The 27792-nt window shown below is 39.2% G+C and overlaps 1 protein-coding gene across 1 annotated transcript in view; it reads right to left on the minus strand.

Annotated features, from left to right (window-relative positions):
- Positions 1 to 2709: 2709 nt before the first annotated feature.
- Positions 2710 to 27792, minus strand: part of BRINP1 (BMP/retinoic acid inducible neural specific 1) — a 187736-nt gene continuing 162653 nt past the window's right edge. Inside the window, exon 8 of the mRNA XM_008065596.2 lies at positions 2710 to 4284. Coding sequence (XP_008063787.1) covers positions 3144 to 4284 — 1141 coding nt within the window. The 3' untranslated portion in view covers positions 2710 to 3143. The remainder of the gene's footprint in view (positions 4285 to 27792) is intronic.

A 27792-nucleotide genomic window follows, 5' to 3' on the forward strand; every position in this document is an offset into this window, starting at 1 on the left:
TCTCACATAGACTCAATATTCTCACTCCCCTTGGTAGCAAGGTTTACCATTTAAAATAACACCTTCAAAAATAATTATTGTAACTGACTCTAGTACAGCATACATATTTATATTTACGTGTTTTTTGCATTTACTGTTCCTTTGGTCATTCTGTTTTTTTCTAACTTGTCCAACTCCTGATCATTTGCAACACTAAGAATGAGAAAGTCTCTCCTATAAAGACTTTTGTGTCCCTATGGACAGAGTTGATAACTCTTTCAGGGCTCCTCTCTGTGTGTCTGACTGTATAAAAGCACTCATCACGGCATATTGCAATTATTGTCTTTTATTAAAATTGTTTTTATATGTCTGCCTTTTTCACTAGTCCATGATTGGCACAAAGGAAGGAACCCTTACCTTACAAATCTTTGTATGTCTGCTGACCCATTCATCCACCAGGTGTTTAATAAATGTTTGATCATGTATGGGCTCCTTCAAAATTTTGTGCTTGATGGATAAAGTGTGATGTGACCTCTGGCATGAAGGATTTAACCTAAATGAACACTGAACCCTCTCAAAAATCTGAGATCCCAAAATTTATGTCAGTCTGAAGTACATGTTGTCAAAATGTATATAGCCTATATATTAATCCATACTAAAAACTGGGCTATTAATGTTGAAATTTTTCATTCTAGAAAAAAAGAATTCTTTCCTTTTGCACACTTAAACAAAATCGATAACTCGTTATCTCTTATGCATTGAAATCTTCCCCTTCTTTCACCTAAATATAACCTAAAATAATGACAGTGTTCATTTTGTGTCCTACTGTCACCGACCTGGTAACCTCTGATACAGCTTTTGGTGCTTTTATCAAGGATAACATTTCCATGAGAGAGAAATGCACATTTCAGAATAGGAGCAAGTGGATGAGTGTGCAAAGCTGCTCAAGGTATAGAAAGATATTAAAATCATTAGGTCTGTTTTATAAGAAGGGACCCAAAAAATCCTGGAATTATTTTTCAGAGGGTGGGGCCCTTGCAGTACAGGCTTCCCCAGATATGTAAATGTTGTAAGAACCCATTGGCATCTGTGTATCAGCTAGCATTGTTATAAGAGGCTGAGTTCGGTTTCAGTGATTTTTTTTTTTAGAGTTTCTTTCAACGTATTTGCCCATTTCATGATGAGTGAACTACTAATGCACCTGCCCACCCTGCTAAATGTTCACCAGTTTTTGACCAAAATTGGCATAACCCCCATGTCCCACACTCCCTATTCACCTGATCTCGCCCCAAGTGAATTTTCTTTGTTTCCCTGGATGAAAAAAAGTCCTCAAAAGGAAATGTTTTGCTGATGTGGAAGAGGTGAAACAAAAAAACAGCAGAAGCACTAAAAGGTATTAAAATTGATGAGTTCACAAGTGTTTTAAGCAATGGAAAAAGTGTCTCGAAGGTGTATGGCATCAAACGAAGAGTGCTTTGAAGGTGATTAAAGTTTAAACATGTAAAAATAAAGACACAATTTTTTATAAATAAATTTTGGGTTTTGGAGGTTCCCCCAAAAGCTAGAATGAGACTATTACTCCCTTCTGTGAAAGAAGAATTCAACGGAAATGGAAGATAGAGATAATTGGCTTACTGTCCCTGCTATACTCCAGTCAGTAAACTGTGAGTTGTCAGTGATGGTGAAGAGGAGCTCTGCACTGGGCAGACATTTAGATCATAGCAGTTCTATTTTCTCTTTCAACTCTAAAATGTTGTGATTCTGTATTTGTTTGCTTATGCAGAAATTAGAATTGAAATGCTCAGGAAGTACCTCTTGTAAGCACCATCTTAGCAAAAATATAAGCCAGAGCTCCTGAAAACTAAGAAGAGATGTCTTCCCAAATCCTTTACAGAATAGCTTTCGAATGAACTTTATTTCTTGAGTCTCCCAGTCCTGTTTAACCCTCAAGTCCCTCATACGTCTTCTCACCTTTCACAAATCCCAAGAAAGTGATAGTGTTTATATTCTTGTGTGAGGAGGGGGGATGTAGGTGTGTGACTGCGTATTAAGAGCTAATCAAAGGACATATATAATATGCATATGTATGCGTATATTTATAATTTTTTAAGTCCTTCCTTGGAAAAATCTGTCTGGTAGACCAATGCAATACTAACACTTTATTTTACTTTATTTGTGGTCACTAAATTTATTCAAACTAAAATTTTATCTTTAATATGGAAAGAATTTCTAGGAAATCTGGCACCTTTTTTTTGAGAAAGTAGGTGGGAAAAATTTCTTTACACACACACACACACACACACAATCAAAACAACCTCAGACTGAAAAATACTCCATCCTTTGGCAGGTTTGTTAGAGGAGTCAATAGTAGTGTTGCCAGTGTGATTTGAAAGAAGGTGTATTGCCAAGGAAGCCAGAGAGTAGGGTTCAAGTCCTTACTCAGGCAGTAACTCTGGGTGTAGCCATTTCTCTCTGAGCCTATTTCCCAAACTGAGGAGTCTGATGAGCTGACAGCCCAGGTTGCTTATTGTCTTGTGATTATGTGAATGTGCCCTCCTCTATCCTACCTACTGGCCAGCTTTCATTAGTTTTAGTGTATTCACTAAAGAAAGAAGCTATATGGATGAGATAGCATTATTACTGTATTCCCACCCCTGTGTGAGAATGAGTTAAAAAAAAAAAGGAACAAGATACACACACACAAGGAATTAAGCATAAAGAGGAAAGAAATCTTAACCGAAGAAATATCTTCTTTATCTATGTCCATTTCCTCCCACAAGGAAAAATGGCAGTGTCAGTTGTACATTACATATATCTCTTTCTTTTTAGGGTTTAATCTTAGCACCTGCACAGCAGAGATCTTTACAATTCATTGCATATGCTTTCTCTCTTCTCCCCCCTCCATACAGCACCTGAGGCCTATGCAGCAATTCCCTCAATGCTCCACAAAAGTCTGAGACCCTTCTTCATGACAGAGTATAGAAATAACAAACATGCCCAACGGTTTTATACAGTTGCTAGAACGTTTTAGTTTCCAACAGATGAAGATTTTCCTCCTTTTCTTTGAATATTAATTACATTTTACAAATTTTTGTGTTTCTGTTTTTGTTTTGTTTTGCTTTGCTTTGTTCTGTTGTGGAACACCCATGGCAAGGAGTACCGGGTTAGCAGAGTTTGGTTGTCATCTGGTCCGACTGTTTGAGGATCTCGGTGTTGTACAGGTCCAAGGCGTGGTTCACCCTGATGATCTCGCTGTTGGTCAGTTTCAGGCGATGTTTCAGCATACAGGAGAACAAGTCCAGCTGGGGCTTCCCCGGGGCCACAGGAGGGGCCAGGCGATTAATTCGGTCCCGAATATCCAACAAGAGGAGCATCACAGACGAAGAGGAATAGAACTGGCCACCCTGTGTGTATGACTGGTTGACCTGCTGCACGGCACTGCGGAGGAGGTCGGCGTTGAACCTCAGGCTGTACCCGAACACCTGCACATCGGAGATCTTGATGTAGAACTGCCTCTTGGAGGGGTCGGACAGGTCCACGGGGCCCTGGCCGGTCTCATTACGCAGAAGGGTGGGTAGCCGAGTCCGACTACGTAGGTAGATGTGGACTGTCTCGAAAAACGTTTTCCACCGGTTGCCCAGCAAGAGAGTCCAGTTGTAGCACTGGCTGTTTTGGAGACGGATCTTCTCCCACCGCGGGTAGCCAAACTCCCCAAAGGGCATGTTCCAGCCCTCCGAGTGGCTCCCGCTGAAGGGGTTGACGTAGACAAAGAACATGGGGTCCAGGCTGCTGTTGCGCATCTGGCAGATGCGCATGGACATGCCGATCACCATGTGTATGAAGTCCATGCGGTTCTTGTTGCTCTTGAGAGTGAGGGACATACGCTTGCGCCACCGAGGGTCAAAGAAGGTGTCGAGACGGATCTCGTTGCTGATGAAGGTGGTGTGCACGTAGAGGCGCGAGTCCATCTTCTGCAGCAAATACTTCAGCTCTAGGTCCTGGAAGTCCAGATCGGTCTCGAAACTGATGAACTGCTCACTCCGCTCCGAGTCCACGTTCTGTGGCTCGCAGCGACCTCGGTACAGCTTGTAGCCCTTGTTGCAGGAGCCGCAGAGTGAAATGTTGGCCAGGCTGCACATGGCGCAGCTGTTGTTCCCGCCTATGATGCAGGGGATGGGGCGCTGGCACAGAGTGGTGCTCCCGTGGCACACGCAGCTCCTCTGGCTCTCCAGAAAGGTTCCCCAGAACCCATTCTCATTGCAATAGAGAAGCGACTGGACCCTTGCAAGCCACTGCTGAATTGTCCTGGGGAGGGAGGAAAAATGGAGAAGGTTAACCACCGCAAGTGGGGCTGTGGGTTGCCAGTCATTCAGTTGATCATGCAAAGAATGAAGAGACTAGGCAGAACCATTATATCAGGAAGGACAGTGGATATAAATGGAAAGAACTGCATTATAGCATTGTAGATCCTTGCATGCCACAGCACAGCGGTCTGACACTGTTCTTTACCTTTCTAATGCTCAGTGCCCTCATCTGGAAAGTGACAGGGTTAGAGTAAGTTTTCTTTGAGGTCTTTGATTCCATTACATCATAGTCCTAAAGATGTTTGATTCAGGAAATTAGAATGTCTAAAATAAAATACCCCCTCCAGATGACAACAAATTGCTAAAAATAAAATCAGCAACAGAAAAAACCTTGGGGTTTATTTCTTTTCACTTACACCAGATGTTTCCACCCCCCTCACAAATTCCTCCCATGTGGTTAAATAACATCTAACAACCTCAAAAAAATTGTATTTTATCATACTCTAAAAATCATGTAGTGCTTCCATATTGATGATCTTTGATGATCCTCACGGTAGTTTTTCAAAATATGTACAGAAGGTGTTATTTCCCCCATTTTTTCAAAGCTCCAAACTTTTGCATTTCCTGAGAGTACTGAGAGCTCTGGTAATTCTTAATTCAGTAGTCTTTCCATTGCAACCTGCATCCATTTCCAAAGCTCCCCTCCTCTCGACCCCTCAACATAATAAGTGATGCCAAAGTCTATACCCAGATTTCAGTTACTGAAATATTCCAGAGAAGACAGATAACTCCATCAGATAAGAAGTTACAAAAGAAAAGGCAAAAATATGTAAGGCAGTCAGCTTAGAGGTTTCTCAACTTTCCTCATTTCTGTGCAAGTCACCTCTTGGCTGTCTTCCATGTCACTAGTAATCCCTTACACATGTTTGGCACTTTCTACCCTGCACAGGGTATATTCACTCCCATTTTCTCACTTGAGCCTCACAGCAACACCCTGAAAATAGCTTGGTGCTCGAGGTCAGTCAAAGATAGCTTTAAAATCCTGACTCTTCCACCTGTGAGCTGAGGTAATGCTGGACAGGTTCCTTCATCTTCCTAATCGTCTCTACCATACAGAGCTGTGTGAGGATTACATGAATTTTTATGTGAAGGCTTAGCCTCAAACTAGGTAGTTACTAAGAGATCCATAAAAGTTAGCTGTTGTTATTCCTGCAAAGGGCCCGTCAGCACTATTTTATAGGCATAGCAATATTAGCTCAGAGGTGAAATGATGGGCCCAGATTCATACAACCAGTGAGTAGAGAAGCCTCCTGGCGCACAGCTATGGTTTTTAGCATTATCTATCAAGCAAGAATCAAGAAAGGCTTTCCTAAGACTGCAATGTGCTGTGGTGATGTTCATAGCAATGATGGTAACAGTGTCGGTGATTCCTGATTTTCTTTTTATTAAGCTGCAATAAGAACCCGATTTGTATTCTACTCCCTGTGGTAGGAAGTGTTAACAATCCACCTATTCTATCATTTCCACTGATGAGCCATGATCACCAAACCACAAACACCAAGAGCCTAATTAGGTAGCAAAGCCTAAGGTTGAAAAGCATGAATGTTGACCCAAGCAGAGCTGAGTTCAAAGTCCCGGTTGGTTCTATAACCAGGAACAAGTCACTTTGTTTAAGCCTCAGTATCCATATCTAAAATGAGTATAATAAAGCCCATCTTAGGCAGCTGGTGAGAGGATTCAGTGAGATAATATATTTAAAGTGCTTAAAAGAGCCTGGTAAAGAGCAATTATGAAAAAGGTAATAATAAAAAGTACTCTTATCCCAGAGAATAAGCTCTTCCTTTGAAGGCACTGAGACACACTCAGGGATTTCACTATCTCTCTGGAGTTTGAGGAAAACCATTTTGTTATATACATTTGAAAATGGATACTGTTGAAATGGCTTCCCAGCTTGCTTTGCTTTAAATGAGTTGCTTATCAACCGGGAGAAAATGGCGTATAATTAGTGCACTTCTTGAAACCCTCTACCTTTTAAATCCACAGAACTATCCCCACCCCCGGCAATAAAACCTCCCTCACAACATCCAAAACATTGTATTGAAATGCCTTGTTTACTTGTCAGTTTCCCCTCCAAGTATTAGGCTTGAAAAGGAAGGTTCCTGCTTCCTTAGCACCTAGCCTAGATCCTGGAACTATAAAATGTTTACTGAATGAATGAATGTTTGCTGAATGAATGAATGAATGAAGAATATTAATATTTTTCTTCTGATTTTTCATTAAAAAGAAAAACTTCTCTCTCTCCCCTTGGGATTGCAGTGTTAGTTTTCTATACCATCCACCCACACAGCTCCAGGCCTCCCAGTTTCTGCTTCGTGAGACCAATCCTATTACAGCCTGGAGAACAGCAGCAGGCCCAGCCTTCAGAAAACGAAGCTGGAATAATAATCAGCTGTGTGGCTCCCACCTCCCAAACCAGAACATTGACTGAATATTGGGGATGAGTCATCTGATATTTTGTGAGCTGCAGGGGCCCTCCACGCAGCTCTGATTGCGTGGTTCCATCTGACAAGAGTGTCATTTCAAAATGCCTCTTTCAAATGGCCCACACTTGCCCCTGTCACTCCCTCTCCAAGTGACAGGACAGTACCCCATTTAGAGCTCCTCTGTTCCCATCTGCAAGGCATTCTATAACCCCGTAGAGCGCCCCCTTTCTCGTGTCTCATCATTGGGACCCTTTGTCAGGACCACAGCCCCCACTCCTTGAATCAATGCCTCATTGTGGCTGAACTCTCAGAATCCTTGGTGGGAGAAATAAAAAGATGAAAGTTCCTGGTGATGCTGCAATAAGCAACGGGGCTAGTGGCAAATTAGGATTCTAACCCCGTCGGGCAGGAGGGATTGGGGACAGAGGGCCTCTGAGACGCATTCGCGAGCTGCATGGCACCTGCATCTCCTGACCTCAGAATAATCATGAGGTTGTGGGCTGTATCAAAGAAGGCATTAATGATACAGCACGAGGACTTAGAAAGGAGGTGGTGTTCACGGGGAGCAGGCAGCACCAGGCTGAGAAAAAGAGGAAAGAGAAAACCCAGGGAAGAGGTAGAGAATGAGGAAGGGTGATAAGAAAGAAGAAAAGGACTTGGTGTTGGAGATGGTAGGGAAAAAAGAGCAGATGAGCAGACAGGGGCTGTGCAGGAGACACTGGACAGGAGAATGTGATGGCAGGATAGGAATGAAGAAATTCAGCCAAGGCTTCATCTGTCTTACCTCACAGATTCAGGGAATGTGGACATTAAACGGACAATATGAAGGCTGGCTAGTTGTCTAGCCCCTCCTTGTCTGATGAGGCCAGTGAGGTGGTGGGGGTTGGGGTGGAGAGGTGGAATAATGTTACCGATGAGTCATAATTCTCAAGGTCAGTGAATGTTCCTTTGTTGTTTAATATTCCATTTTGAGGAGAAGATTAGGAGGAAAACAAGCTCATTCCATTGTGTGTGTGTGTCTTTTTAATGTAAGCATATTTCAATAATGAAGAAGCAGCCTCAATCAGATCACTCTCCTATACCTTCTCCATCTCCAGCCACTGTTCTGAGTAGTAATCTTGACAGTCATAAACCCTGCAGTGTGCAGTTGCCAGCAGCACCCAAAACTAACTGAGGTATCTGAGACCTACATCTGTTGAGTACTCACTATATATCAGGCATGGTGCTGGAGGCACTTCTTACTGTCTCCCTGAGCAGCGTGTAAAACCATCTCAGTGGTTCAGATGAAGATAAATGAGTCCTTGAGAAGTGAGATAACTTGTCTGAGATCACAAGGTACTCCACATTCAAATAGCATACTCTAGCTCTGGTATCGGTGCACTTTCTTCTATATATCATAATGCAAAATTATAATGAAAAGACAAGAAAGAAGAAAGGAAGCAGGTGACAAGAAGAGAAAAAAATTGAAATAATGAAAAAATACTAGAAGTTTGAGTCTGTGAAGAGCCTATTATCACATCCCTCACTTCCTCTGGACCTGCCAGGGACCCTCTCCTCCACTCACGGATAATTGGGGCTCCCGACAAGTACATAGGGAGAGGCTGGGGGCCAGGGGTAGGAGGGACTGCGATCTATAAATACCATTTCCCAGGCTAGTCGGTGACAGCCTCTCAACCCTGGCAACAGAGAAGCAGCTTAATAGGCTGCTCCAGAAGGGAGGGTCTTGCAAAGGCAGACAGAGTGAGGAAGGGAGGAGCAGCTTTTAAAATGCTTTTCTCGATCCCTAGGGACCCAAGGTATCTTCCATTTCAGCCAAAGCTGAGCTCCAATACATCCAAATCAGCATCTTTCTGTTGGATGAGATTTCAATTCATTCTGATACGGGGCTAAGAGGAGGGAAGGAAGAAAGAAGGAGAGGAGGGCAGGAAGTTGCATTTTTATTTCTAAATTGGAAAACCCTGGAGCCTGATTGACAGGCACCCACATTGACTCTGAATGAAGCAGTTTGGACCATAGAAGCAGGGAACTTTCAAGAAGGAACCTTGGAAATATTTAGTCCATCTCTCTCATGTTTAGAACTAAGCACAGAGACCTGGTGGCTGAGGTAGATTAGGGTTTCTTGAGTGCTTTCTACATCATGGCAATTTTCTCTTTATCCTCACACCAACGCCAGAAAATAGGACGCCCTTGTAATTTCCATTCTACCCATGAGGGGGGTTGAAGACCAGAGAGAGATTGTGTCTCACCCATGGTCACACAGCATGAGCATAGCAGACCAGAGTTCAGAATTTCTGGGGACAAACTCAATGTTCCCTCAATGACCCTGTGTACATCCCCTGCCCTCTAATCCTCAGACTGGAGAAGAAATGAGGCTCTGGTCCATGGAAACACCTCAGCTGCTTCCCTGCAGACTGCCTTTGCCTCAACCAGGATTTTCTGTCCACCTGACAGTTTTCCTGGTGACACAGCATGGAATCACTCGTCATTTGGAGGACAGTAACTCTGCCACCCAGGGCTTCCCATCAGTGCTTTCAAAGGTACACATAGCCCTTTCAAAACTCCCCAGCTGAGGAGCCCAGGCTGGGGTTCCTAATTCAAGCAAACTCCCTGCTGATTTTAATTGGAGGTTTTGCCTAAGATGGGAATGCAGTGCCAGGCCAGTGGCATTTTAGGGGAGATCATACAAATTGAGTGCCAAGGAGAGAGGGAAAAAACAGATCTAGGCTGAAAAAGAAAACTATAATCCATAACTCCATTTGCCTACCAGGAGTATGTATTGAAAAGTGGAGAGGAAATGCAAAAAAAAAAAGAAAAAGAAATAAAGAAATTGGAGTCTTGAATTATTATTTTATTTATACCCAGTGCTTCTTCCTTGGCATTTCGTTGATATTGGTAATGGGGGTCTGAGTACTTTTGTGAGACTATACAAAATGTGTATTCCATAGACCACAGACTAAACCGAGAAAGTAAGTAGTTGTTTCTTAGGTTACTGATGATGAACTGTTCTTTAGCTATGCTGTGTGTGACTTTCTCTCTCTAAGTATGTGTGTGTGTGTGTGTGTGTGTGTGTGTATTTTAAAGAAACGGTTCTGACAAAAGATGAATGTGTCAAGCCAATAGTGTCAGAATGCTCAAAGTTCCACTGAAAGGAGTCTCAGAAATGCTATAGATGTACTATTATGAATTATAACTGGCCATCAGACCCACTCTGTTCATTATGTTTTTCAGATAAATATTTGGCTTTTAATCATTCCTCTCTTTGAGTTTCTTTCATTGCTTTAATAACCTATTTTTCTTTCTCTCCGTTCTTCATATAATGTCAGAGCCTCATTGAATAACTCATAATAATAAAAAAGAAAACACCAAAAGAAGATGTTATGACCCCTCACCATGCTGAAGATATTTTCTAATTTGGAATTGTGGAATGTGGACGGTCTACCTGGGGAGGGCAGGGCTGGGGGGTGGAAGGAGGAAGGAGGGCATCAATGTAAAAATCCAATGGAGTCTTTAAAATTAGGTCGTCAGGAGTTTAATTGGGGAGGATTATGAAACAATTTTTGCAATTACACACTTCTGTGTCTGGAAGAAGGTGACAGGCAGCATCAGCTGCATATTCAAATTCTGCATTTTGCTTTGGGGCATGGACGTGCTGAAGACAAGTGAAGGAAGGAACCAGAAGTCTCTTAGGGATGACAGAAGGGCTAAAAACAGCAGATTGCTTTCAGATGGATAGCTGTATGAGAGGTGTATTCTTCCTGGGCAGCAGTGGGGCTGGAGAATGAGAAACTTGAACCTAAAGGCTAGGAAGTAAGAAGGGACTTACAGGGCTTAAAGGACCTTTACTCTGAAATACAATAATGATCATCTAAATCAATAATCTGGACAATGAGATTAGATCATCAGAGTTGTGGAAGTAAGTTAAATAAGTGCTGGACCCTATTCTACCACTCGTTGACCTTAAATATTTGGCTTTGTTATTTGACCTAAAATAAATCTTCTGACCTATTTGACCATCAGTTTTCTTATCTGTCAAATGGGGATGGTAATGCCAACGTTGCACTTTGTTTTAAGAGCTAGAGTTGAACATACAGAACTCCTGAAAGGCTTCCAGTGAAAAGAAGTAACATCTGACCACTATCCATCATCATTATAGAGGGCAAAGAATAACCATGTTTTATGTATACCTCAGGTAAAAATATTTATCTTAGTACTAGAACAGCCAAGTTGATTATAGCTTAATATCCTCATCTCGCTGGTTATTCACTCTCCCTAGTTCTAATGAATACTGTCACATGATGCTTGCAGAAGAAAGAGTTAGACATGAGCTTTGGAGTCAGAAAAAAATAATAGATATTGAATCATAGCTCTTCTACTCAGTATTTAACCTTGAGCTAATTGCTTGTCCTTTCTAAGCTTCAGTTTTCTCAACTACAGAATGGAATGATAATACATTCTTTGCAAGGTTGTTCTGAGGTCCAGATAAGATGATGCATATAAAGTTTCTGACATAGTACATACACCCTGTCTCTTATGAAAACAAACTATAATGTTTCTCCTCATGAAAACAAACTATAACATTCCTCTTCAGTCACACAGTAAATAGTTCCTTTGAAATTGGTAATGCCTGATTTAAAAACTCAGAGTGTAAAGTAATTCAACAAATGTTACTGAATCACTTAACTATATTAAACAACAGCAACAAAAAACTTGACACTGTACCCCCAAATCAATACAGATGAATTGCAGATCTAAATGTAAAAAGTAAAACAATAACAATAGCAACAAAAGCACTTTAAAACATAGGGGAGCATCTTTATGACATTGCAGTAGGCAAAGATTTCTTAAAAACATTCACCATAAAAGAAACATTAATATTACTATACTAAGATTAAAACACATTAATCAAAAATACCATAAAGAGAGTAAAGAAACAACTTTCAATTAGAAAATATATTTGTAACAACTCTAGCTAATAAAAGATTGTATTCATAATACATGCGAGAGTTTGAATGTTCACATCCCTTCTCAAATTTTTATGTTGAAATTCTCATTTCCAAGGTGATTATATCAGGAAGCAGAGACTTTGGGAGGTGATTAGGTCATGGAATTCATACTTTTATAAAGGAGGCACAAGATAGCTCTCTTGTCTCCTCCACCATGTGAAAACAGAGCTAGAAGGTGAACCAGAAAGCTCTCACCAAACATTGAATGTGCTGGTTCCTTGATCTTGGACTTCCAAGCCTTCAGAACTGTGAGAAATAAATTTCTGTGCTTATATGCTATCCAGTCTATGGTATTTTGTTATAACAGACTAAACAGACAAATATATAAAAACTTCAAATTAGTGAGAAAAATTTAGATATCCATATGGGAAAGTAGGCAAACGATATGAAAAGAAACTTTATTAAAGAATATACTCAAGCCAGGCTCGGTGGCTCAGCCTGTAATCCCACACCTTTGGGAGGCTGAGGTGAGTGGATTGCCTGAGCCCGTGGGTTCGAGACCCGCCTGGGCAGCGAGACCTCATCTCTACAATAAATAAAAAAATCATATAATGGACCTTTAACATCCAATGTAATACTATAAGAAAATGACTGACAGTAGTGGGAAACTATGGTGGGGGGAGATGGGATCAAAGGCAGCAAATATCTGTCTGGGGATGAGGAAACACCTCTTATCAACAGGGTGCCTGAATTAAACGTACTTGTATACCTAACCCTTAACTGTACCCCACAACACCATAATAAAAAATATTGATAAATAAAAAAAAAATAAACATCAGCCGGGCGTGGTAGCACGCGCCTCTAATTCCGGCTCCTTGGAAGGCTGAGGCGGAAGGATCGCCGGAGCCCAGCAGGTAGAGGCTGTGGTGGCCGGGAGCAGCCACTGCACTCAAGTCTGGGTGACAGAGTGAGACTCCAACTCAAAATATATATATACTCAAGCCAGGTGCAATGGCTCATACCAGTAATCCCAGCACTTTGGGAGGCAGAGGTGAGAGGATTGCCTGAGACCAGGGGTTTGAGATCAGTCTAGGCAACTTCACAAGATCTTGTCCCTACTATAAATCAAAAAATTAACCAGGCATGGTGCCATTCACCTGTGGTTCCAGTCACCGGGAAGACTGAGGTGAAAGGATCACCTGAGCCCTGCAGATTGAGGTTGTAGTGGCCGTGAGCATGCCACTGCACTCCAGCCTGGGCAACAGAGTGAGACTCAAATTCAAACTCAATATATATATATATATATTTTTTTTTTTTTTTCCCAAAAAGACAATAAGCAACGAATCTCCATTGAATTCATTATCAGGACAATGCAAGTTAAAATTGCAATAAGATACTACTCAGTGGAGGGTCTCAAATGACATAAAAATATAAAATTAAAAAGATGGAAAGCACTAAATGTTTGCAAGCAGATAGAACAATAAAAACTCTCTATGCTACTCATGAAATGAATCTTTGTTCATCAAATTTGGAAAACTGGAAGTATCTAATGAAGTATCTAGTAATCCGTAAAAATGACTACATTAAGTCTCAGCAATTCCACTCCTAGTATGTGCCCAACAAAAAAATATAAAATCCATCAAAAGACATGTATAAGATTGAGGTACCATTTGTAATAGTGCCAAATCAGACTATGCAAATGAATTCTATACATAAAAGAGTATGCTCTTGAGGATCAGTGAGCCACAACTAAATAAAACAACATTGAGAAAACTCATAAAAAGATTAAAAAGTAAAAGAAGCCAGAAACAAAGAGTTCATAATATATACACACACACACACACACACACACACACACTATATATATATATATATATATACGTCAATAAAACATTTACCAAAATTATTGTCCTTTAAAACAACCAGAATAATACCAGTAAAGCAGCAACACATTTTTATATCACTATTAAACTTTCTAAAGCTCTTCTATTTTTATATCACTATTAAATTTTCTAAAGCTCTTCTGTTTGGTATCTAGTACACACACACACACACACACACACACACACACACACACACATACACACACACCAGGGGTGTCAAAAAAAAAGGTATACATATTTTAAGGAATATTATCCATGTGTTACTTTTTGAAGTTGAATTGAATTACATTAGCAATGTGTACTATGATGTTCGTTCAAAAGATGGAGTTAATCAAGTGAATGCTAGCATCACCATGCGACAGGCAGGGCAGTCAAAGAAAATGGCAAAAGTACGAATGTCATTCAAGGAGCACAAGTCCATTTTAAAGTGGTATCTGAAATTTGAGAACAACAACAATGGAGACATGAGTATGCAACATAGCCTCCAACCTGCCTAACAATTGCACACATGCGTGATAAGTTTGAGATACATGGTACTGTGTGATGTGCACAAGGGAAGATTCAGGAGACCCTGTACAGGAAAAAGTCCTGCAGTAGTTCACCATAATGAGAAGTGTCCAGACGCTGATGGTAAACACTATGAGCACCTCTTATAATTGTAGAAGTCAAACATGACTTGTAGTCATCCTTTGTTATTGACATATATTGAGTATTACCATTTTAATACAGTTTTTTTCTTTTTTAAAATCTATATATATTCTTTGGCACCCTATGTATTATACACACCATATATAGTGGGTGTGCGTATGTATATATGTGTATGTGTATAGATATATAAAGCAAAAATGACCTATGGTGGATGAAGCAATGAGAAAAGTAATTCCCTTGATGGTTAATAGGGCTTAGAAGAAAAAGATTAGACACAGGGGTTCCTGCTTATACAATGAAGATAAATGCTGTAGTTCCTGACCTGGAAGCTGGTTACATGTATGAATTTGTGAAAATTCATCTTGCTGTATATTTATGTTGTTTTCACTTTCTATATGTATATAATACTTCAATAATACATTTTCCAAAATTATTGTCCTTTAAAACAACCAGAATAATACCAGTAAGCAGGAACACATTTTTTATATCACTATTAAACTTTCTAAAGCTCTTCTGTTTGGTCTCTAATTTTGATCCTTATAATTTCTCTGTGTCCTAAACTGAATGAAAAGTATATCATGAATCACATTTTAATGATATGAAAAACTGAGGCTCAGAGAGAGGAAGTAACTTACTGATATTCATTAGTGACTAGGCCCGTCACTGGGATCATAACACCCCTGTGTGTTTGTCCATGGGATTTGGAGGGTGGAGGTAGAGGGGACAATTAGGAAGTGGCTCTGATGAAGGATAAGAAAGATCTATCCATAGAAATTGTAATAAATTAGTTCTAATTTTGACTCAATCCTGTGAGCCTACGGATTCTACTGCAAAGAGGAAGCTGCTTCTGAGTCCCAGGAGGAACAAAAAAGGAAAACAACAACAACAACAAAAAGGAACTTCAGCTGCTTATTTTCTTGCTTTACATCAACCAAATGAGTCAATTGCCCTACTTGCTACAAATGCATAATGACAAACACGGATGGAAATTGAGAGATACCTACTAGTCAGCTTAAATAAATCCTGCACATCACTCATGGTGGAGCTCAGTCACTGCCACTGCCACAGCCACACATAGCCCTGCCCCCACTCAGATTGTATACCCTTGAGTTCCCAGGGTGTTGGACCTCACTACTTATTTTTCCCTCATAAACAGAAAGGAAATGCCAAAGATATTCTTAGCTAAAAGCTTCATTGCCACATGGTTGGGAGGGCACTTGTAGTCCTATGATTGACAGCCAGCTGCCCTGAGCTAGTCTGGCTTCATTTGTAGGCTTGTACCTCTTATTTAACAGAACAGTTCAATATACACTCAGAATAAGCCTTTGTCAACCAAATTGTCAACCCCACCCCCACATCTATGCACATGAAAATCAGCAAAATCTGTCGTCAGGGACTATCAAAGTAGCACTTATTCTAGCTGGCACTACTCATGGGTTTAAAGTGGCAGAATTTCAGAAACCCATGGGTAGTGCCCATGGGTAGTAGAATAAGTGCTACTTGGATAGTGCTACTATCTAAGCTGGCACTATTCTAGCTGGCACTACCCGTGGGTTTAAAGTGGCAGAATCCCAGAGCTGAATGATGCTTGGTCCTGGATAAGTCCTGGTCCATGAGACAGATGGGAAACAGAATCCAGAGACATCAAGTGACTTGCTTACAGTCACACAAGCAGTACCTGGAAGCCCAGAATGAGAACTTTCTTCCTTAAATAAGGAATCTGCACAACGTCAAAGGTTTATACTGTTAATTTTTCTCCCAGCCTTCTCCAAAGTGACGTATAACGTTTTACCTTAGTGATTGTACACCGGGAGGGAAATAATAATTTCAAAAATGTTTGCACACTGGCTCTGACCTGACACTAATTCCAGGAGATAAAAATGTCACTGTGGTCTACCATCAGATTAAGAATTTACGGAGGTTAGGTCATTAATGGAGTTTGAGCATAGGTCCATCTCACGGTGGATACAGTAGCTATTTCCCATAGCGTTTCCCTAGTTCTAGAATGGACATTTGGGACAATTTTACAGTGGGAATACTCATCACCTGGCAGAATTCCCTTCCTGAATTCTTCTGGTAACTACACTATATACCCCTCCTAATAATAGAACAGTAGTAGCTTCAGACATTCCCCCTCTTTAACCAGCTTCCAAGAAGACCAACAAACACAAGAAAAACAATGACAACTAACAACAACAAAGCACGCACCTAGAAAGAAGCATGTAGCAATGGGCTTAAACCTTAAGATAAATCCACTGAACAACCATCTTGTTGGACTAGTTTTTAAAGGATTATCTTACACTACAAAAAGTTTGCTCACAAGGTCTCTAGCAAGGGCACTCCCCTCTGTTCTAAAATGTATTGCAGGCTTGTGGTCAGCAAGATTACTGAATAGAGGTGCCTATACTCATCCCTCCTTTCCCAAGCAAGGACCAAAATAATAAACATACAAGTACATTTTGACCAATGTGACTAAAGAAAAGTGCTGATGTATAGTAAGAGAGTGGCAAAAACATTATGGAGCCCATAAGGGCAGGATAATCACATAGAAAAGGGAATAAAACACTTTGCCTTTGCCCCCTTGTCTCCCCAGTCAGGATCAACCCAGACCCAGTTGAGTCTTCTCCCTATGGGGAAATGTCCTCATAGATTCTGAGCTTAGTGTAGGGAGCATCCTGGGGCCTGCATGACTGCACTACTCCAGGGAAGGAACCCATGTTGTGTCCCATTTTCCCCACATTACCTGAACTGTTATTGTGCTGTGCCATCTGAAAACTGGAACCACTGTTAAGAGTGTGTCCTGCCTGAGACCGCAGGTTTGAGACCCGCCTGGGCAACTTGGTGAGACCTCATCTCTACAATAAATCAAAAAAATTAGCCAGGTGTGGTAGCGCACGCCTGTAGTTCCAGCTACTTGGAAGGTTGAGGCAGAAGGATCACTGGAGCCCTGCAGGTCGAAGCTGTGGTGGCCAGGAGCGGCCACTGCACTCCAATCTGGGCGACAGAGTGAGACTCCAACTCAAAAAAAAAAGGAGTGTGTCCTGCTCCAAGGGCCAGTTGCCACTGCACCTCTCCATCCCTAAAGCACTGCCATCATCTTATCATGATCACATACGAGAGTGCACCATTCCCCAGCCAAGCTTCTGAAGCTCCCTACCCCTGGGAGCAAGCTGACTAGGAGGCACTCCACTTTCCCCATCTCTGTTGCTGCTGTGTCTTACCCCGTCCCTGACTCCTCAGAGCCTAGGACCAGTGGAATAGCCATGACCTGGGCACCCCAGCCCATGTAGTACTCTGCCCCACCCACCTTGCAGGAGAAGCAGGAATTCTGTCCCAGCAAGAAGCTGAACTTGAGCAGGAAAAGCACCTGTGCTCCCTCAGTGCTTAAATCACACTGGTGCTCCGCTCCTAAGGAAATAAAGCTTTGGTGAGCAGCTGTGACCATGGCACCCTGCCCCTCTAGGACCAGGACCTCTGGCCCAAGTCAATGGAAAAGGCTCACCTTCTTGGTGCCAGAACCAACCTTGTGCCCTGACCCTAGGTTACTGGAGCTTTGACATAAAGATCAGCCACGACTCCAGTGCCCAAACTATATGATGTCCTTCCTCACAGGGACCAGGTACTCCAGCCTAGTAGAGAAACCATGGTCAAACAGGCAGAGCAGCCTTGCACCTTTGGAATCTACATGATATGTATCACTCTGTCCTCTCTGACAAACTGCCAAAGCACCTGCCTCCCTGGATCTGAACCAGCCCTCTGGGGTCTGAGCTGATGAAGCACTCCACCTCTTTGGACAGTGTAGCCAATACTGCACTGCTTTCTGCACCCTGGAGCCAAAGCCACAGTCATGCTCTGAAATTCTTGGGTTTTTATTTCTACTGGAGTCAGCCTCACCAGATTTGTGGCCACTGCTGTGTCCCACCATTCCAGGGTACAGAGTCACCACTACACAGTACTCTATCTCCTGATGTTGAGTTTCCATTGTGCCCTGCTGGCTCTACAACCCAAATTGAAGCTGTGCTCACTCCCTGGAACCTGAACCTCTAGAACACTTCTTTCTTCCTGGAGCCACACCAGTGCTGTATTCTGACTCCCAGGATCAGAATCACAGCTACAACACTGCCATCAGGACCTGAGCTATTAGGGAATGTGTTAGAGTTACAGTCCTCTGCTTAGTGAGAGAGTTGTGTTCACCCATGCCTAAGAAAATGAAACTGTACCCATGCCACAGACGCCACAGTAGTTCAACAAGACACTGAGTCCAGAACTCCAGGTCCACAACCATTCTGAGCATTTGTGCCCTGAAACACAGTGTCACTGTGGCTACCTGCATCCTGTATTAGACCCAACACCAAGAGGAATCCAACTCAGCTATGTCTTCTCAAATACTCTAGACTTTCACCCTCCTCTCACAGTTTATTTTTGTGTTGGCATAATTTATAACTTATACTGTGCATCCCTAAAAATTTATTATGACTATAGTTATTTTTGGCCACTTTTTACTTTTATACTAGTGAGTTGATGAATTTATATATCACCACTACAGTAATGGGTATTCTGAATTTAATTATGAATTTACTTCTACCGGTTATGAGGACAAAAAGATCCCTAAAGCCACTGCTGTCAATAACCTTAACAATCTACATTGCCACTACCACTTCCACAAAATCCCATTAAAGCACACATGGCAGTCACTGATATTGATTACATCTGAAGAAGTTGCATAAAGACTGTACTTCTGCACCTATCCAGAACCAGAGCTAACATACCCTACCCAACGGATACCCTACCACCCATCTGCAGGGGAAAGTCTTTTTCTTTGAAAGTCATTCTATAAAATTATAAGAGGTGACTGTTCTACCAGATGCACAAATATAAAACCAGGGACACAAGAAACATGAAAACAAAAAATAATGATAATGATACCAACTAAGGAACAAACTAAATCTTTAGTAATTAACAACTCCAACATGGAAATTTATGAATTGCCTAAAAAATAACTCAAAATAATGATCTTCAAAAAATTCAGTGAGATACAAGAGAATATAGAAAGACAACTCAATGAAATCTGGAAAACAGTTCATGACCTAAATAAAAAAATCAACAAACCTATAATTATCACAAAAGAGAACCAAACAGGCTGGGCACAGTGGATCATACCTATAATCCCAGAAATGTAGGAAGCCAAGGTAGAAGGATTCCTTGAACTCGGGAGTTCAAGACCAGCCTGGGCAACATAGTGGAACCTCATTTCTCTTCAGAGAGATAGAGAGAGGAAGAGAGATAACAGAGAGACAGATAGAGGGAACCAAACAGAAATATTGGAGCTAAAGAATTCAATGAATGAATTTTAAAAATACAATTGAGAGCTTCAATAGCAGACTAGATAAAAACAGAAGAGATTCTTAACTTGAAGACAGGTCTTTTAAAGTAACTCAAAAACAGGGAGGGGGAGAATGAATAAATAAGCCTGAGCACTTATGGGACACCATTAAGCAACAGATATTCACATGATGGAAGCTTAAGAGGGATAAGAGAGAGAGAAGAGCACAGAGAGAATATTTAACAAGATAATCGCAGAAAATTTCCCAACTCTTGAGAGAGATGTGGACATCCATACCCCTGAAGCTTATAGGTTCCCAAGCAGATTCAACCCAAAGATGTCCTCACCAAACAGAGTACAATCAAAATGTAAAGACAGAGACCATTTTAAAAGTGGGAAGAGAAAATTATCAAGAGACAGGAATTCTATTAGGTTGTCAACAAATTTCTCAGCAGAAACCTTGTAGGCCAAGAAAGAATAGGATGATATAGTCAGAATGCAAAAAGAAGGAACAAAAGAGTAGTATACCCACCAAAATCATCTCTCATAAATGAAAAATAAATAAAGTATTTTCCACAGGAGAAAAACTGAAATAACTCAATACCACTGGATCAGCCTTATTAAAAAAAATAATGCTTAAGAGAGTGCTTCAACCACAAGTGAAAGGATAACTACTACCATGAAAACATATGAAAGTGTACAACTAACCGGTAGAAGTAAATTCATAATTAAATTCAGAATACCCATTACTGTAGTGGTGATATATAAATTCATCAACTCACTAGTATAAAAGTAAAAAGTGGCCAAAAATAACTATAGTCATAATAAATTTTTAGGGATGCACAGTATAAGTTATAAATTATGCCAACACAAAAATAAACTGTGAGAGGAGGGTGAAAGTCTAGAGTATTTGTATCTGATCAAAGTTATGTTGTTATCAGCTTAAGATAGTTTATTATAACTATAAAATGTTTTACGTATGCCTCACAGTAACCACAAAGCAAAAAAATTACTGCAGCAGATGCACAAATGAGAAAGAGAAAGGGATCACAGTTTAGCACCATGGAAAATCATCAAACCACAAAATGAAACAAGAAAGAAAGGGTGAAAAAAGGATCTACAAAACAACCAGGAAAAAATTAACATATAGCAAAAGTAAGTCCTTCCCTAACAATAATAACTTTGTATGTAAATGAATTAAACTATCCAATCAAAAGACATAAAGTGGCTTAATAGATTAACAGAAAAACAAGACGCAGCTTACAACTATGATATCTTCAAGAGAATAGAGAACCACCAAACTTTAAGACCACACATCAACTGACAGTGAATTAAGGAAAGAATATATTACTTGCAAGTAGTAATAAAAAGAGAGAAGGAATTGATATACTTATATTTCATAAAATAGACTTCAAGTCAAAATTTTTCAAGAGACAAAGATATTCATTATTTAATAATAAAGGGATCAATTTATAAAGACATAACAGCTATAAGTATACATGCATCCAACACTGGAACACTTTAGTATATAAAGCAAATATTAATAAACACAAAGGAAGAAATAAATGGCAATACAATAGTAGAAGGAGATTTCAATATGTCACTTTCAACAATGACTAGATCAATCAGACAGAAAATTAACAATAAAATACTAGACTCAAACTGCATAGAACAAATGGACCTAACTGACATATATAGAACATCCCATCCAACAGCAGTATAATTTACATTATTTTTTAGAGCACATAGAACATTCTCCAGGCTAGACTATATTTTAGGCCACAAATATTCAATAATATTAAAATCATATCTAGTATTATACTTCCCACCACAATTGTATGAAACTAGAAATCAGTAACAAAAGGAATCTTGAAAAAATTCACAAATACAGGGAAATTAAGCATGCTTCTAAACAACTACTAGATCAAATAAGAATTCAAAACGGAAATTTTTAAAAAATATGTTGAGACAAAAATGAAAACACAAAATATCAAAACATATAGAATGCATTAAAAGGGCTCTAAAAGAGAAGTTTATAGTAATAAATGCCTACATTAAACAGGAAGAAAGATTCAAAATACATTAGCCTAATATGCTTTGAGGAGCTAAATAAAAGATAAAAAAATCTAAACCTGAAGTTAACTTAAAAAATCAAATAATAAAGATTAGAAACAGAAATAAATCAAATAAAGAACAGAAAAATTATAAAATAGATCAGTAAAACCAACAGCTAGTTTGTTAAAAAAACTAAACAAAATCAACAAACTTCTAGCCAGACTAAAAAAAAAGAGAAGACTCAAATAAATAAAATCAGAAGTGAAAGTAAAAACATTACAACAGATGTTTCAGAAATAAAAAAAGGATCATAAGGTACTGTTAAGAAAACTTATATGCCAACAAATTGAATAACTTAAAGGAAATGAATACATTCCTGGAAATACAACCTATCAGAGTTGAATCAGAAAGAAATGGAAAGCCTGAACAGATCAATAACAAACAAATTTACCAAAATAGTATTTAAACAGCTTCCAATAAAGAAAACCCCAGAACCAGATGGTCACATGACTGGATTCTACCAAACATTCAAAGAATTACTATCAATATTTTTTGAACTCTTCCCAAGAAAAAAATAATAGAGCTAGAGGGAATACTGCCACACACATTATGAGGCCAGCAACATTTTGATACCTAAGCCAGACAAGGACACTGACAAAAAAGAAAAAGAAAATAATAGGGCAATATCTCAAATGAACTAACAATTCTCAATAAAATGTTAGCAAACTGAATTTAACACCGCATCAAAAGTATTGACTATCATGACCAAGTGGGATTTCTCTCTGGCATGCAAGGCTGGTTTAATATATATAGACCAATCAGTGTGATGCATCACATTAACAGAATTAAAGATTAAAAAATCACATAGTCTTCTCAATTGATGTAGAAAAAGTATTTTGCAAAGTTTAAAATTTTTTTTTATAAAACTCCTAACAATTTATGTACTGATGAAAAGTTCCTCAATCTAAAAAGGCCATTTATGAAAAACTCACAACTAACATCATAATTAACAGGAAACAACTGAAAACTTTTCCACAAGCATTCAGTAAAAGGCAAGGATGTCCATTCTTATGACTTCTATTCAACATAGTACTGGAAGTCCCAGCAAGTGTAATTTGGTCAAATAAATAAATAAATGGCATTCAAATTGGAAAGGAAGAAGAAAGATCAACCCTTTTTGTAAATGGCATGATCCTACAAAAGAATTCATATACAGAAAAACATGTAAAAACTAATAAATGAATGAAGTAAAGTAAGAGGTTATAAAATCAACATACAAAAATCAGTAGTATATCTATACACAAATAATAGCCTAGCTGAAAAGAAATTTTAAAAGAAGTGTCAGCTACAAAAGCGTTAAAAAATACTTAGGAATATTTAATTAAGGAAGTCAAATATTTTTACATTGAAAACTATAAAAAATTAATGAAAGAAATTAAGGAAGACACAAATAAATGGAAAGACACTTTGTATAACACAAATGATAAGAATTAATACAGTTAAAATGTTTGTACCATTTAAAGCAGTATACAGATTTAACAGAATCTCTATCAAAACGACAATGTCATTCTTCACAGAAATATAAAAAATAATTCTAAAATTCATATGGAACAAAAACCAAAACAATGTGCGTGCGTGCACGCGCGCGCACACACACACACACACACACACACACACACACACACACACACACACACTCTGAATTTCCAAAGCAATATTAAGGAAGAAAAACAACGTTAGAGGCATCATATATCCTGATTCAAAATTATACCACAAAATTATGGAAATCAAAACAACATAAAAGTGACATAAAAACAGAAACACAGATCAATGGAAGAGAATAGAGAGCCCAGAAATAAATCTAAGCATATATGGTGAACTAGTTTTCAGCAAGGGCACCAAGACAACACATTCTAGAAAGAAAAGAGTCTTTCCATAAGATGGTACCAAGAAAATTAAATTTCCACATGCAAAAGAATGAAACTAGACCCTTTTCTTACTGTACAAAATAAAAATGGATAAAAGACCTGAAATCCATAAATCTCCTAAAAGAGAACATAGGTGAAAAGTTTCTTGACATTGGTCTTAGCAATAAGTTTTTGGATATTCCACCAAAAGTTCAAAGCAAAAATAAATAATCTGGATTACAGCAAATTAAAAAGTCTTTTCACAGCAAAGAGAATATACAACAAAAGGAAAAGGCAACCTATAGGCTGGGAAAAAGTATTTGAAAGCCATATTTCTGATAAGGGGTTATCATCTGTAATTTATAAAAACCCTTACAACATAATAGTAGAAAACAAACAATCCAATTAAAAAATGGGCAAAGACCTGAAAATACATTTCTCCAAAGGAAACAAAAATAGCCAACAGGTGTCTGAAAAGGTGCTCAATATCACTAATCAATCATCAGAGAATTGCAAATTGAAACCACTTTGAGATAGCTTATGCCCACAAGGATGGGTATTATAAAAAGACAAAAGATAGCAAATATTGGCAAGGGTGGGAAGAAAAGGGAACCCTAGTACACTGTTGGAGGAAATGTAGATTGGTACAACCATTATGGAAAACAGTTTAAAGCTTTTTAAATAAGTTAAAAATAGAACTGCTATATGATTCAGAAATCCCTCTTCTGGGTATATACAAAACAGAGATGAAATCACCACCTATAAAGATATCTGTGCACCATTGTTAATTGCAGTATTATTTACAATAGCCAAGATAACAGAACCTAAATATTCATCAATGAATGAATAAAGAAAATATGATATATAGTTGTCTCTCAGTATTACTGGGAATTGGTCCCAGTACCCCCCTCCCCGAATACCAAATTCCAAAGATGCTCAAGTCTCTTATGTAAAATGACATAATATTGCATATAACCTACATACATCTTCCTGTACATTTTAAATCATATCTAGAGTATATATAAGACCCAATATAATATAAATGCTATGTAAATAATTGTTATACTGTATTTTTATAATTTGTATTATTTTCACGGTTGCACTGTTATTTTATATTTTAAGTTTTTGTTTTTTTGTTTTTTTGTTTTTGAGTTGGAGTCTCACTCTGTCGCCCAGACTGGAGTGCAGTGGCCGTTCCTGGCCACCGCAGCCTCGATCTGCTGGGCTCCGGCGATCCTTCCACCTCAGCCTTCCAAGTAGCTGGAATTACAGGCATGCGTTACCACGCCCGGCTGATTTTTTGATTTATTGTAGAGATGAGGTCTCGCCTGCCCAGGTGGGTCTCGAACCTGTGGGCTCAGGCAATCCACTCACCTCAGCCTCCCAAAGGCGCGGGATTACAGGCTGAGCCACTGAGCCCGGCTATATTTTAAGTTTTAAAAATATTTTCTCTCTGCAGTTGGTTGAATTTGTGGATGCAGAACCCATGGATATGGAAGGCCAATTGTGTGTATACAGTAGAATATTATTCAGCCTTAGAAACAAGGGAATCCTACCATTTGCTATAATATGGAGGAATCTACAGGACAATATTCAAAGGGAAATAAGACAGACATAGAAATAAAATTATTGTATGATCTCACTTCAATGTGGAAGAAGAAAAAAGAGTTCAAATACACAGAGAGAGAGAATAAAATAGTGGTTATCATGGGGGTGGGAGGAGAGGAAATAGAGAGATGTAGGCCAAAGGGTACCAAATAACAAATAAGGATGAACAAGTTTAGAGAACTAATAATATATAACATTACACATTGTTGTAAAATAGGTAGCTTTTAGCTGTATTTGTCACACAAAGGTAACTGTGTGAAATGATAGATACATGAGGGAGGACCCCCCAAACATAAAACTATTTTTTGGAGCAGGGCCGTCGTAGTACAGGCTTCCCCACTAGATAAGTGTTCTAGGAAACCATCGGCATTAGTGTGCTTGTTAGTGTTGTTGTGGGAGGCTATGTTCAACCTTATGGGATATTTTTTTGGAGATTGTTCTAATACATTTGCCCATTTCATAATGGGTGATTTACAAGCACAGCTGCCCACACCAAACTGAATGTTGAGAATTTTTTTTTTTTACCAAAACCAGCATGACCCCATGCCCCACCCATCTTATGCAAGTGATCTCACCCAGAATAAATTTTTTGTTGTTTGTTTCCTTGGGTGAAAAAATGTCCTTAAAGATAAAATATTTTGCCAATGTGGAAGAGGTGAAAGAAAAAACAGCAGAAGCACTAAAAGGCATCAAAATTGATAAGCAAAAACTGTTTTGAGAGGTGAAAAAAGTATCTCTATAGGTGTATTGCATCAAACAGAGTACTTTAAAGGTTAGTGAAGTTTAAACATGTAAGAATAAATACACAATTTTAAAAAATAAATTCCAGTTTTTGGGGGGTTCTCCCATGTGTGTATTAATCTACTTCACTACAGTAACTATTTCACTATTTATATGTATCTCATATCATCATGTTATAGACCTCAAATATGCACAATAAAATTTACTTAAAAAATAAGAAGTTTACTTAAAAATTAATGTTTTGCACTGGAAAAATAAAGTAATGAAAAACCACTATATTTATCAGGTGACCACAAATCGTTTGATATTCCTCCCATAGAAAGAGAGGTTCTATGTACTATCCCTTTGAGTCTGGACAGATACTATCATTGCTTTGACCAATAAACTAAAGTGGAAGTGATTCATGCAGTTTATGCACCCAACCCTGAAGAGACTAGCAGCTTTCACCTCCTGCCTCTTAGAAAAATCCCTCTTGGAGCTCTAAGACACATTCTAAGCTATCTGGCCACCCTGGACCACATGGAGAGATTCTGGGGAGAAAATGCTGTCCTGATGAGCCCTCCGTCTGGCCATCTCTGCTTCAGACATGTCAGTGAAGACTTCTTGGAGCTTCCAGCCTAGCTTCCAGCCAGCTAAATAAGAATGAGTGACTAATGTCAATTCCATGTGGAACAGATTTGCCTTGCAAATCCCAGCATGGATTCCTGACCCACAGACAATTAGGATAATATAATGGGTAGTTCAAGGCCCTAAATTTGGGTCAATCTGTTATACAGCAATAGAAATTCAGAAAAGTGTATGTTATCAGCCCCAAAGAAAACTCAAGAAATCTTTTCTCCATTCTATTACTACCAGACTATGCTCCAGTTTACCTCCCTTGACTCCTCCCATCACTGAAAGTTCTAGGCTCTAATCCCCAGGACCTGTGACTGTGACATGGTCTGTCTCTGGTGATTGTGTTCCCTTACATAACACAGTTGACCTTCAGAGGAAGGTTACCTTAGTGGACCTAATCTAATCTTCTTTTAGAAGCAGACCATTTTCTCTGGCTGTTGGCAGAACTCAGAGAGGTCTGAAGCATGAGAAGGACCTAATGTACCTTTGTTCTTTTGAAGATGGAAAGGGCCACATTCAAGGACTGGAGAAGGGTCCCTCGAAACTCAGCAAATCCCAGTCAACAACCAGCAAGGAAACAGTGACCCCAGTCTTGCAACCACAAAAAACTAAATTTTGCCTAAAACCTGAAGGATCTTGGAAGTAGATTCTTCCTCAGAGCCTACAGGCAAAAGTCTGGTCTGGCCAACATCTTGATTTCAGCTCGTGAAATGTAAGCAGAAAATCCAGCCATACCACACCCAGATTTCTAGTCTGTGGAAACTGAGGTAATAAGTCAGTGTTGTTTTAAGCCTCTTGATTTGTGGTAATTTGTTACGCAGCAATACAGAACTAATCCAATTATTCTGGACAACTTCTCCACTCTGTTTTATTTTATTCTTTAATAAAATGATGAGAATAAATTAGACTATCTTTTAGATTTCTTTCCAAGAACAAAATTTTATGATTTTGTAATTTTAGCTCATGTAGCATTCCTGAGCCTCAGATTCCTAAGGTAAACATGGTGCAAATTTTATTTTATTTTATTTTATCTACCAGATCTCAAGCTCTCTGTAAATAAGGGCACCTATTGTCTGGTTCACAACCCTACCACTACTCATTGTATACTGCCTGGCACTTAGTAGATATTCACTAAGTGAATGAATGAATGAATGCATGCATGAGTGAATGATGGTTAGGTATAAATATTAATGTAAATATTCTTTGACAAGAAAGAGGCTATGCCTATGTAGGATGGCAGCAGAAGGAATAGTATTTTATAATCTTGGATAAGTCATTAGTTTCTGTGAACCTTAGTTTTCTC

This window comes from Carlito syrichta, unplaced genomic scaffold, assembly GCF_000164805.1.
Source record: "Carlito syrichta isolate Samal-C Ts95f unplaced genomic scaffold, Tarsius_syrichta-2.0.1 Scaffold308678, whole genome shotgun sequence".
NCBI lineage: Eukaryota > Metazoa > Chordata > Mammalia > Primates > Tarsiidae > Carlito > Carlito syrichta.